This window comes from Halichoerus grypus, chromosome 3 (genome assembly GCF_964656455.1).
Source record: "Halichoerus grypus chromosome 3, mHalGry1.hap1.1, whole genome shotgun sequence".
Classification (NCBI taxonomy): Eukaryota; Metazoa; Chordata; class Mammalia; order Carnivora; family Phocidae; genus Halichoerus; species Halichoerus grypus.
In genome coordinates this window covers 77,684,476-77,697,122 of record NC_135714.1, presented here as the reverse complement: position 1 = coordinate 77,697,122, position 12,647 = coordinate 77,684,476, and the positions used below count along the sequence as shown (strand labels likewise).

General features: G+C 37.5%; 1 protein-coding gene across 2 annotated transcripts in view; it reads left to right on the top strand.

Moving 5' to 3' along the window:
* UNC5C (unc-5 netrin receptor C) overlaps positions 1–12,647 on the top strand; it is a 351,172-nt gene that overhangs the window by 239,315 nt on the left and 99,210 nt on the right. For both annotated transcript variants that reach the window (XM_078068990.1, XM_078068989.1), the window contains exon 4: positions 9,749–9,852. In XM_078068990.1, coding sequence (XP_077925116.1) covers positions 9,749–9,852 — 104 coding nt within the window. The remainder of the gene's footprint in view (positions 1–9,748; positions 9,853–12,647) is intronic.

The following is a 12,647-nucleotide window of genomic DNA, read 5'->3' as shown; positions in this document are numbered from 1 at the left end:
GGTAACTGCACCGTGAACCTCTCTGAAAGAGGTACAGAAATTCCCTAGATCAAGAGCCACGTTGTCAAGACCAGCTCAGTTTGGGAGACAAGAAACTTGATTCTGATACTTGGAGTGTGGCCTCTTGGTAGCAATAAGTGAATAAAGTAATCTATTTATTTAATTAAATATCCGTATAGCCAGGAACTCTGTAAAAGTTCAACAGCTACACTGATTTGGGGCTCGATGGAGTGGGTCTCTGAATGAGAACATTTACAGAGAGCTTTTAGGTAATAGCACTGCCCTCCTAAGGGTTTTTATGTGTATTCCTTTATTTGATCTTCACAATAACCCTAGGCGATAAATACTGTAATTATCTTCATTTTAGGGATGAAGAAACAAAAGCATTCAAACTTCCATAAGTACAGGACCAGGATTAAAGTCAGGCAGGTAAATCCAGGCTCCACACTCATAGCCACTGTATGGGATAATGGTCCCAAAGGCATCGGGGTCCTAATCCCTGGAACGTAGAAATCTTACCTTACATGGAAAAAGGACCTTTTTTGGACCTGCTTAACGATCTTGAGATGGAGAGATTTTCCTGGATTATCCAGGTGGCCCCTAAATGCCATCACAAATGTCCCTGTAAGAGAAAGAAAGAGGGAGATTTGACACAAATAGAAGAGGAGGAGGCCATGGGACTGGAGAAGCAGAGATTGGAGGGAGGTAGCTACAAGCCAGGGAATGCTAGCAGCCACCAGAATCTGGACGCGACAAGCTGTGGATTCTCCCAGAGAATTTATGGAGGGAGTACAGCCTTACTGACCCCTTGATTATGTATGGCCCAGTGAAACTGTTGACCTCCAGACTATGGGAAAATAAATTTCTGGTGTTTTAAGCCAGTGCGTTTCATAGTAGTTTCTATAAGAAACAAATACAACCACTATGTAGACCCACATAATGGGGTAGCCGGCTTGTAAATAGTTGATGAACTTGAACAAGTTAGTTAACCTCTCAGGGTTTTAGATGCATTATCTGTAAAGGAAGAGGGTTGACCTGTGCAATTTCAAAGAATTTTTATAGTTACCAGAAGAGAAATTGTTCCCAGACCTTTGGTAATGGGGCTTGCCAGGTTATTTTGGAAATTGATTCTAATTCAGCATTAATTAAAGTTCTCCTATGTACTAAGCACCAAGCACCAAGATATATTTGACCCTAAAGAATTTTTAAAATGAAAAAAATTAGCATTCAATTGGCTGGGATTAGTTACTTTATCTTTTTAAAGTGAAACTTAGCAGTGATATGATATCCAATAGAAAGCTGGCCATAACTATGCAGACACACCCCATCTCAGAAAGTTCTGTGCAGTGAACTCTAGGGTTGGGGATGCAAATGCATCATATCTTGAATGCTAACTCTTACTTAGTTATACCTCCCAGGGTTCTGTGCTAGGGAGGCTAAGTGAAGCTAAATCCAGACTCCATAGGGACGCCTGGGTGGCTCATTCAGTTAAGCGGCTGCCTTTGGCTTGGGTCATGATTCCAGGGTCCTGGGATCGAGTCCTGCATCGGGCTCCCTGCTCAGCGGGGAGCCTGCTTCTCCCTCTGCCTGCCCCTCCCCGGGCTTGTATACTCTCACTCTCTCTAGCAAATAAATAAATAAAATCTTTTTTAAAAAAATAAAAAAATAAATCCAGACTCCATAGAAAAGAATTTCATGACTTACTCTTTGGACACATACACTGTGAGGGAAGGCGGTGGTGCCAAACACTTGCTATTCCTACTCTAAAGAACAAGAGCTGAGCAGAAATTATAACCACTCTGGACAGGTTCCTCCTTACCTGAAAGAGCTTCAGGCTTTTGTTTACATAGCAACCATAGCAATGAAGACATTGGTTCGAAAAAGAATGTGGGGACGTATTTATCCTATGTAATCATCAAAAATTACAGAAATAATGACAAAGTGTCTTTCCAGCCATCAAGAAAACTTTTGGTTCTCCTGACTCATGTGCTAATAGTTTCCACTTATTTAAAATGGAATCATTTCCATTTCTTTAATATTCTGAAATCCTAACATTTATTGCCTAACATTCTTTCTGAAAGTAGGCAAGAGAACATAAATTAATAATTATAAAATGTGAATTCAGAAAATGTTATATATGCAATCCTACTAACAGAAACAGCTTGGCCCACCAAGCTGTCTTTCTCAGTTAAGCATCTGAGAGTCCGAAGAGAGAAGAGCTGTGGGGAGAAATCCGGGGGATCATCTCTGAGGTGAGAGAGAGGCCACAAGAAACACTAAGGTAACTTTGACACTCAGCACTGAGTTTGCTAGATCAATGTCTCAAAATGGCAATCCACAGGCTTCTTGGTTTGGCCCTCAAAATGTTGGCCCACACAAGAATTCTTGATAAAGTTTTAAGCAATTAACAACCTACGCAATTAGAAAAAAGAAATCATATAATAATTCACATTACCAGCTTCTGTTAGCAATCAAATGCGGGGTCTGCAGTCCGCTGAGTCTGCATTCCTACATGACAACATACAGCTTATTGCTGAGTAACAAGAGTTAAAAAAAAAAAAAAATGTGGATTGGTTTTGTATCCTTGTCTCTATTAAAATTTAGAAATGAAAAATAGCCCAGGTGAGCATCATGTTTCAATAAAAAAAATTATGGTGCCTAATAGTCTATCATTTGTGTTACCTGCATGGTCCCCAGATACACGTGACATTTTGATCGCTATGCTAGACAATGTCAGCTGTCAGCCTGTACAAAAACTTTCCACTACTGACACTCTGGAAATACCAGTGGAGGGACCATTAAAAACCAGGGGGTAAGAACCACACTGCAGAAGCAGGCTTGCTTGCTTCCCACGGCCTCTCAAAGCCTCCCTCCTGCTGCCTATAGTATCTAGCCCAGTGCCATGGATAGCGTGGGTGTTCCATAAATAATCAATCAGTCATTAAGTGGTTCTCAGATTTAAGCACTGTGCATAAAACACACCTGTGGGACCTTTTACAAGTGTAGCTTCCCAGGGCCCAACCTGAGTATGAAATCTGCCTTTTTATCAAGCACAGCATGGTAGTCCCTAGATTTCTCTTTGTGAAACATGCTCTTCAATAATTAGCCCTCCCACATTCATAATTGTTTTGTCTCATTTTATTATGCTTATTTGGACTGGCAATGATAATACCTAATATCTGTATAGTATGATAAATTTGCTAATGTGGTGGGGAAAGGTGAGGTGGGGGAGTACTATCTTTTGGGCACATATATTACAGGCACGATGTTAGGATTTCATAGGTACTTCTTCTGATATAACCTTATAAATTAGTTACTATTTTTATGCCCATTTTTCAGCTGAAGAAACTAAGGCAAGGAGAAGTTACATAGTGTGCTCAAGGTCACACAGCTAGTTAAGTGGTAGAGTCAGACCTGAACCCAATTTTCTCTATGCAAAGACCCTGCTCTTAGCTACAATGTTATCTTGCCTCCTAGAACTTTCAGATTTTCACAGTGACCTACAATAAAAAATATAGTCCACTTCTTCTTATGCATAGAAATACACACAGATATGTTCATATGTTTGTGCGTGTGTATATATATTATAAATATGTATGTATATATATACATATGTGTCAGTGTGTATATATAATATATAATACACACACATATATATATACACACATACACATATATACACACAAAATACCCTGTATGATACCTCTTGGCATTTTCTGTTCATTCTATTTCATATTTTTTAATGTTGTTTTTTAATCCACTAAATTGATTTCATAACCCTCTAAAGGGTCATGACACACAATTTGAAAAACATAGCAATAAACTTTAAATTCCAAAAGAACAATAAGGAATATTAGATACTATAGTTTATAGACCATATGGCCAAAGTCTGTAAGAGAATGACATGCTGAAAATTGACTCCTATGAGCAATCATCTTTCATTCCAGAACTCTCTGAGTATTAATAATAGAAATCATTATAATAATTTATTACATGTTTTGTGCTTTATAATCTCTCAAAACCTTTTCAGATCCAACATCTCGTTTAATATTCACCAAACCTTATGAGATCTAAAAGCAACAACAACAACAACAACAAAAAACAACCAACATTAATAATATAATATGTCATTTATCTTATTATTCTGTGGAGTTTAAGGATTTTCATTTCCACCAGGACAGCCTATTGAACTGAAGTATACCCACTGGAGAATTCTTGACTTCCTGGTGTCAGTCTATCACATTGCCAAGATTTGGTCTTCTAAAAAATATTGTATTCTAATAAATCTTTCCGTACAATGAAGTAGCTTGCTGAGGAAATAAACATTTTTAATAAACATAAATCATTCTAAAACACTCAGAGTAAGAACATATTCATTATCTTTTTCGAAGAAAATAATATCAGCAACCTTCCTGCTCAGACACAATAGGGAGATCTTTGGCTGATATTTTTTTGGGGGGTTCCATCCATAATCAGTAGGGCTTACTGGGCTTGGATGGTAGTGTGATGCATTATACACAAAACCGAGGCCCGTGCAGCCTCAACTTTCCAGTCGTAGGCCACACACATTCTTTTGGATGGTGTCAGACAGAGTTGCTAAAGGGATGGAGACATGAATTTCTGCCCCTTTTATAAATTTGCACATTGACAGGATGGGGCTTTCTTACACGCTGCTTTGGGTAGGCACTTCTCTCCCCATCTCTCCGTGGAGACAGAAAATTAGTTCTGTCAAAGTTAATCTGAATGCATTTACAATCAGCCAAGTTTTAATTTTAGTCTGCTTTTGTGATTGCTTCCTTGGATTTGTATGAAGAATTTCCCGATATTTTTAATACCCAATCTTCTGGGACCCACTGTTTTCCCTGTTTTCTAACTCTTACCTGTACCTATAGACCCAAGTGTCCAAAAAGTCCATGAAAATTGTCCCAAGGGGAAAATTATAAGCTGTACTCTTCAAAGATTCATCAACTCCTCTATTATTTAAAAATGACTTCTTCTATTATTTCTCTTGGACACTGATCTGATTGGTATAGCTCCTTAAAGATCCATCACAACCAAGAAGTATTTTATTCAACACAGGAAAACCTCTTTTCCCCTCAAACTCATGTTTAAAATCTTAGTCTGTTCAGTCATTGGCCCTTATATGTAGCAGAAGAGACCTCTGAAAGCATCCAGACATTTATTTTCATTTTACCAATGAAGAAGGTGAGGGGCACAGTCTTCAGACTCCCAGTTAGCCTTCTTTTCTGTTTACCACCCCGTCAAAAAGTGAAGTTCATGTTTGTAGAATGCCATGATTGGCATAGTCCACATCATAAATAATTTGTAACCACAGTATTATTATTGTGAAAAAAATTCATTGAAAGCATCAAAATTTACAGTAAAAAATGAGACGTCATGTGTGCCTATGCATGTAGGTGTTCTGAAAGGCTTTCTTTGATTACTGTGTAAATGGTAAATAGAAATTCATATAGTTTCAAGTCTGATTCTACATCTGCTAATTGGATTTTGCTGTATGGATTTAGTAAGCCAATATTCATGTTCTTAAGTAAACATCTCTCAGAATGCATGCATATGACAAAGCTGATTTTTCCTTTAGTCGCTGGAATCAACGCCTAAGTCAGAGGTAGGCCAAGTTGACTTTGCAAAAGTAATCTATGTTATAATGAAAGGACTTTATACTTATTTTAGTATCAGCCTTAGAACTAATGGAAAGAAAACAGAAATGTAGAATCCTAAAGGTCTTCCAAGAGCAGAAATTCATCTCTTTTCCTGACAGGAATACCTACATTATTCTGTACCATTCTGTTTTACGTCTAATTCCTAGCTGACAAGTGTCTGTTTTTCATGCTTATTCATTCGTCACCCTTGTGTTCTCTCTGCCTGCAAGGCATCCGGCCTGCCTTCTATCACATCTCTACAAATGATAAAGGATATGCTTAAAATGTTATTACCCACCCTCCCTCGCAGAGTAATGTGGAGACCTACTGAAATTAGCAGCTGCTTTGCTGGACAGCCACAATATATTCTATGCTCATTACCCAACCTGAAAGCTAGAAAAGAGGTTTTATGGCAGAAACTGAAAGGATTTTTCAGGAAGAAGTATTGCCTCGTGGGGGGTTAAATATGAGATCATTTTAGAAATTACATAAAATTTATATGGAGTTTAAAGCCAAACCACCAAAGTGAAATAATTATCAGGCATTCAATGATGGTTCAGTTCAACCTGTCCCTCAAAGTGTGTGCCTCTGACGTGTGGTCACCATTCTCAGTTAGGAAACAAGGATTCTCATAAGATGTGCCTTCATATGGCAGGAATTTGAAACCCATGCCAAAAACTACACTATATTCTAAAAATTATAGCATGCTGCATTCAGACCCATCGCCCCTTAATGGTGCCGCTGACTTCTGTCACCGTAAAATTTGGCAAAAGAGCAGTAGGTTCCCATGATGGTCATATTCCCAATTCCTGTGCACCCCTCAACACAGCTTGGCTTCCACTTGCCCTTCGTGCCTAAATGTCCCAAACCAGTCCCTTCTTCGCCCCTGTGAGTCTTTCCCTGGATTTGTCCTGTTGGCCTCCCAACTTCTTAAAACTTTACTCTCCTCTTAGCTCCTCTGACACATGTCTGTTTGGTTCCTCTCTTGCCTCTTGGTTCATGCCATGTCATTTTGCTGGCAGCCTTTTCCCTCGAATGTTGGTGCCCTGCTTGTTGAACACAGTCTTTCCCCTGGTGATATAATCTAATCTATTTCCCATGCTTCAGCCATCTCCTAGACAATGAAGCACAAATCTCCTAGGAGGATTTTTTTTTTTTTTTTTTAAGTTCTAGGCCAGTGGTTCTCAACTTTGGGTGGATTTTGCCTACAGGGGACATTAGGCATTGTCTGGTTGTATTTATTTTGCCCTGGCTCGGAGGGGTGCTTCTGGTTTTTAGTGGGTGGAGTCGAAGGATGCTGCTAAGTATTTTGCTGTGCACAGGACAACCTCACAACAGAGAATTCTCCAGTCCCAAATATCAGTAGTACTGTAGTTGAGGAATCATGATCTGGATTTATTGCACTTTCCATCTGAATATCTTATAGACACAGCAAACTGAACCTATACCAAAATAGATTGCTATTTTTCCTTTCACTTTCCTGCCTAATTCGGTACTATTTCATCTAGGGATGCTACCATCTTAACAACAGCAATAGAATTACTAAGAATATACTATTATTCTTGCCTCCTGGCACTTTCCAAATACCTGAGTCTTCCTGAATGTATGATCTTTTTATTTCTAGAATCTGCTTTCTCCTCTTCCTCCTATTGCTTCCCCCTCCTCACTATGACTAGCTGGGTTCAGGAGCCCGTCATCCCTCCTGATCTACTCAGATGGGTCCCTAACTACCTTCTGTCTCTTTACCACCACCTCAATCCATCTATCACAATGAGGGCAATGTGACATCTGATCTCCTTCATTTGCTTAAAAGCTTTTGAGGGTTTGCCATTCCTCAGCATGGCAGAAAGGTGCTTCACAACTAGACCTCAGCTTACCTTTCTAGTCTTGGGTCTTTATCTTACATATCCTCATCTTAAGTACCTAATCAAGTGTCAACCAAAGCATATAATTAATAAATATTAAAAGAATTTGTTTTAGCTATTTGGATACATATGTGCCTCACTCTTATCCTTAGCCCTCATTTTGTAATATGCCAATTAATTTAACCAAGAGTGAGTCAGTGGGTTCTTTAATTTGAGAACTAATTCCAATCATTATTTCTTCACCCTACCCTACATCAGATGGGAGTTTTTCAGTATGATTTTTTTTTTTTTACAAACAAGGTATATGTTGTCAAGAACATTTTATCCTGTAAAAGTTGTTCATTGTTGCTATTCTTTTTATTAGTATTTGGCGTTTTGCCAAAGTTTTATCTTAATGCAGATCCAAAACAAAGAGAAGCTACTGTAGTGTGTTGTGCTGCCAAAGTGAGCACAAAGAGAAGCTACCATGTTAGAAGTGACAGAGGAGAAAAGTTTTAAATGTTTGTGTTGGAAGGACACAGACGGACCAAAAGATGTGTGAAAGGGATGTGTGTAATAGCAAAATATGTATAAACCGAGGCTCAGCATGTTCTAATATAGCATGGATTATTTTGCTGTAAGGCTTTGAGTAATCTGATAGATATGTTTCTTATGTGTAAAATAAGGACATGGTTTCAATAACTTGTAAGTTCTAATAATTCTGTGGATTTTAAGTGGTTTTTTTCTGCAATATCCTCGATTTCTTGATAATCAAATTACAAGAGGCCTTCTGCCAGAAATTCCGTCACCATTTGGAGAACCCCTTGTCTTACCTCAAATTGCACAGATCCATAATTTTCTCATAACCCCTAAGCTCTTGAAAGTTTTCTTATGCCAAGAAATTCAATAAATGGCAAGTATGTAACAATGGATTTTTCTCTCTATCCATTCCTCCAGATGGTACTTTCTGATAGCTCCTTGAAAGACATTAAGGATATGACCTCCAGAGTCTTTGGGTTTCCGCCCATAGTTCAGTAGGCTAAAATGGTACTTTTCAATTCTTAAGCCTTTATCAGGGCCATGACATGAAAGGATAGAGGCATTAATTTATAATCAAAATCAACGGATAAAATTCCAATAACTTTTCATTGGAAGAAGCTGAAACTGTACATGTATGAAATAAAGTATTTGGCATGTTTTTGGTTTTGTGTTTTTTGTTGTTGTTGTTAATGTTGCTTCAGAACTCTATGGTTGGATCATTTATTTTTTAATTTTGGTGTTTAAAATTACAAACTGATTTCTAATATGTTTGTGTCCACTTATAACAATTTTTAAAAGTCTACTGCATATATCTTAGCAACTATAACTATATAAATATGTAATTAGGCAGTTGCTATATTTGAGCAAAAATGACCATTTAATCTTCTAATTGAAGAATGGCTACATAATTACATATTGAGGTATTTCTAGACTCATCCTCCTAGCTCCTCTTTTTCTTGCTTCCTGTTTGAAACACCTCAAGAAGTCACATTCATTCTCTCAGGACTCCAGCATTCTATTTCCCACTCTGAAACATAAACTTCCTCTTGAGTTATTGATCAAAAGATGTCAGAGTTATTACAACTTTAATAATACCTATTATGAAGAAAGAGAAAAATATTTATGTATATAACAGACTCTGTGTAAGTATCATGATAATGGGGCTCTTTGGATGAAAAAATGTGATCACCATAATTGATGATCAAGTAATACTAAGGAAATGCAATTAATCATTTTCACTGATTGTGTAAATGAGGTTCTCCAAAGCATTCCATTGAAGATTAAAGTAGAAGCAGTTAATAGCCTCTGAATTTCATGTTTTCCACCACACAGAATATAATAGCCCGGATTATGGTACAGTACTAACAAAGTGTGGTTAAAAAAAATAAAAAGAGGGGCGCCTATATGGCTCAGTCATTAAGCGTCTGCCTTCGGCTCAGGTCATGATCTCAGGGTCCTGGGATTGAGCCCCACATCCAGCTCCCTGTTAGGCAGGAAGCCTGCTTCTCCCTCCCCTGCTCCCCCTGCTTATGTTCCCTCTCTCGCTGTGTCTCTCTCTGTCAAATAAATAAAAAATCTTTAAAAAAAATATAAAATAAAAAGATACATAAAATACTAAACTGGGATATTTTTATATCATTTTCCATAAATAAATAAATGTTAATTATTAGTTTTGTCATGTATTTTATTACCTGTGCTTTCCAGATCTACGGAAGACATTTGAGCAGGAACCCCTGGGAAAGGAAGTATCCTTGGAACAGGAAGTCTTGCTCCAGTGTCGACCACCTGAAGGGATCCCAGTGGCTGAGGTGAGTAACAAAAATTCTTTGCATTTAGCAATTGGCACTTAGTTATTCTAACAGAGGCCTAATCCATGGCTAATGGGGCAGTGAATTAGGGTATGGCATGATGAATGGTTGGGAATGGAGTCCTAACTGCCTGCTGCTGGCAAAACAGATTGATTGGGGACTGATTAATGACTTGGGAGTCAATTAGAATGCCCCACTGGACAAAGCCACAGGCAGCTTGGTTCAATTTTGTCATTCTCTTTCAAGAAATCAGAAACACTGCTTTATTGTATCTGGCACTTTTCATATAGAGAGGTGGTAAGACAATAATGTACTATCAATTTTATTATTGTTCTTGATCATATGGAACAAATGTAAAAAGGGTGTGTGTATGTGTGTGTGTGTGTGTATGAGCCTGTGCACCCCACATAGACATTTCCTGTTCCATGATGTAATCTACAGGCCATATCTACACACCATGAATAGAAACATGCTTGAGAAATAACAAGTGTCAATTAGTTTCCTACCATGAACTTTCTATCAAGCTCTTTATTTTCATTTTTTGTTTTTGCTAAAACAAAGCCTGTTGATTGTTAATGAAGCATGACGAATCAGATACATACCATGTTTTTCATTAGCACCAAACCATACAGTTGTCCTTTGCAAATGCCTGTCTATGGGGGATAGGCCTACATGACCACAAGAGAATACCAAGCCCTCCTTGAGCCATTCACCATCATAAAGCATACTTGTTAGGAAAATCGTCTAATACTGTGTCTTTCATTTGTTAACAAATAACTCTAAATTCTCAAAAATGCTACCTTTTATGATTTTTAGGAGACATCCTAATAGGGCATCAGACATTATTGCCCTAGCTAATCCGGTGTCCTGTGTGCCCAGAAACACTTCAATTTGACAAGTGACATACATCGCTGCCAACTTGTTGGTCCTTGTTAACCTCTAAACTATATTCAGTCCTTTGATATTTTTACTCTTTATTGCATGTATGGAAAGAGGCGTTTTTTAGTTGCCGCAATTTGGGTCTGCATATGGACCCGCTGGATTTTTGTGTGTGTGTGTAAAAATAAGCCCTGAATTCTCCCTATCTATGAAATTGCAAAAAAACAATTATTGACACCTCATCGTTCAAAAAAGTTTTGTAGCTGTACACTTACTATTAGATTTCTCATAGTTTTTCAGTCTTTTGAAGGTTGAAGCAAAGGTGGGAGTCAGCTCCGTTAGCTGGTCTCACAACAACAAGATTAAACATCTAATTGCTCTTTCCAAATTATTATTAATAATAAATGAATTAGAAATTTAGGCAAGGCTGTTAGAAAACAACTGCGTTTTTTTCTCTCACAGCCATTTATATCTCTCCATGTGCCAATGCGAAGCCTCAAAGTAGCACTCTTAATGAAGTTTCTTGTTTTACTCTGAAAGAAGAGAACTATTGTTTGCCTTGTAACTGGCATCCCATGGTACTTTCAAGCAGCGCATCGGAGACTTTGCATGATTATAGCTGTTTTATCCAACCACATCAAGACTTTATCTTCCAACACCGATATACAATATGATTTAGTGTAATGAAAGGAGGCAACTCTTTTCTATTCAGTATTTCATTTCACTTATTATAATAGTGCATCTGTCTCCTTCATTGTATTTTTAAAAATTCTAATGCAAACCGCCATTAAACTGCCTTAAAGATCAAAATATATTCTGAGTAACATGGGCATCCATAGCCTCATTTTTACCCAGCATTTCTTACAGATTGCTGATCCCTGCAAAGACTTTCAGTGATATGATCCTAGTAATTTTTTCATTTTTTTAGTCTCTCCAACAAAGTGGCTCACTTTGTCAAGAAGTAAAGATTCATGACTGAAACTAATTGGCTGTGAATTTTATTTGTATCATCAGTGGGAAAGAGACCAATTAACACTTGGCAAGCTCAAAAATCATATACCCATTTGACATTCAAAGAACTATATTTAATGTGGCTTTTTTTTCTCTTTTTTTTTTTGAAGTCAGAAGACACATCAAACAGCCATGCTCAAGAGCAGGCTAGCAAACTCGTACGTAGATTCTTTCCAACACCTTTAGAATCACTAAGATCAGAAAGCTAATAAGTACCTTAATGGGACACATTACAATGGTCAGTTGCTTAAGAGGGGTAGATAAATGAATAAAGAAAGAATGAAATGTAACCTGGTGAATTAAAAGATTGTAAGATTATTTTAATTTTATGATAAATGCATTCATTACTTAATATTTAAATTTTTTGAAGAATCTAAAAGCATAAAAAGAGCGTAGAATGAAATATTGAGCTCTCGGATTGACTCTTGCCCTTTCTCGTAAATAAAATCAGTCCTTAAGATATCAGGCTATACTGGCAAGGATTTGTGCTTCTTTTGCATCCAAGGCAAACGATTCTGAAAAACTCCAATGGTAAATGCTCAATGAATGCATGACTGATCAATTCAGTTGATCTTTGTTTTATAAGTATGTGTCTAGCTCCATTGAAGAAGTAGTCAGGTACATTATTTGCAGAATACGAGGCGGTAACTATTTTCTTCCTTCCCATACAAGTCAATAAATTTCTAAAGAACTCTACTAATCTTAAATTACGGTGGTATCACCTGTGATACAAATAATGGCAGAGGCATTTCTGAGGTCATAAATAATATTTAATATCACCCCTTATTTTGGCTTTAGTCACCACCATAGAATGTTAATCTCATTTCCTTACAGAACTCTAGGTGTAAACACAAGCATCACCATTTTTAACTTTTTGACTTTGGGCAAGGTATTTCAGTCCTCTG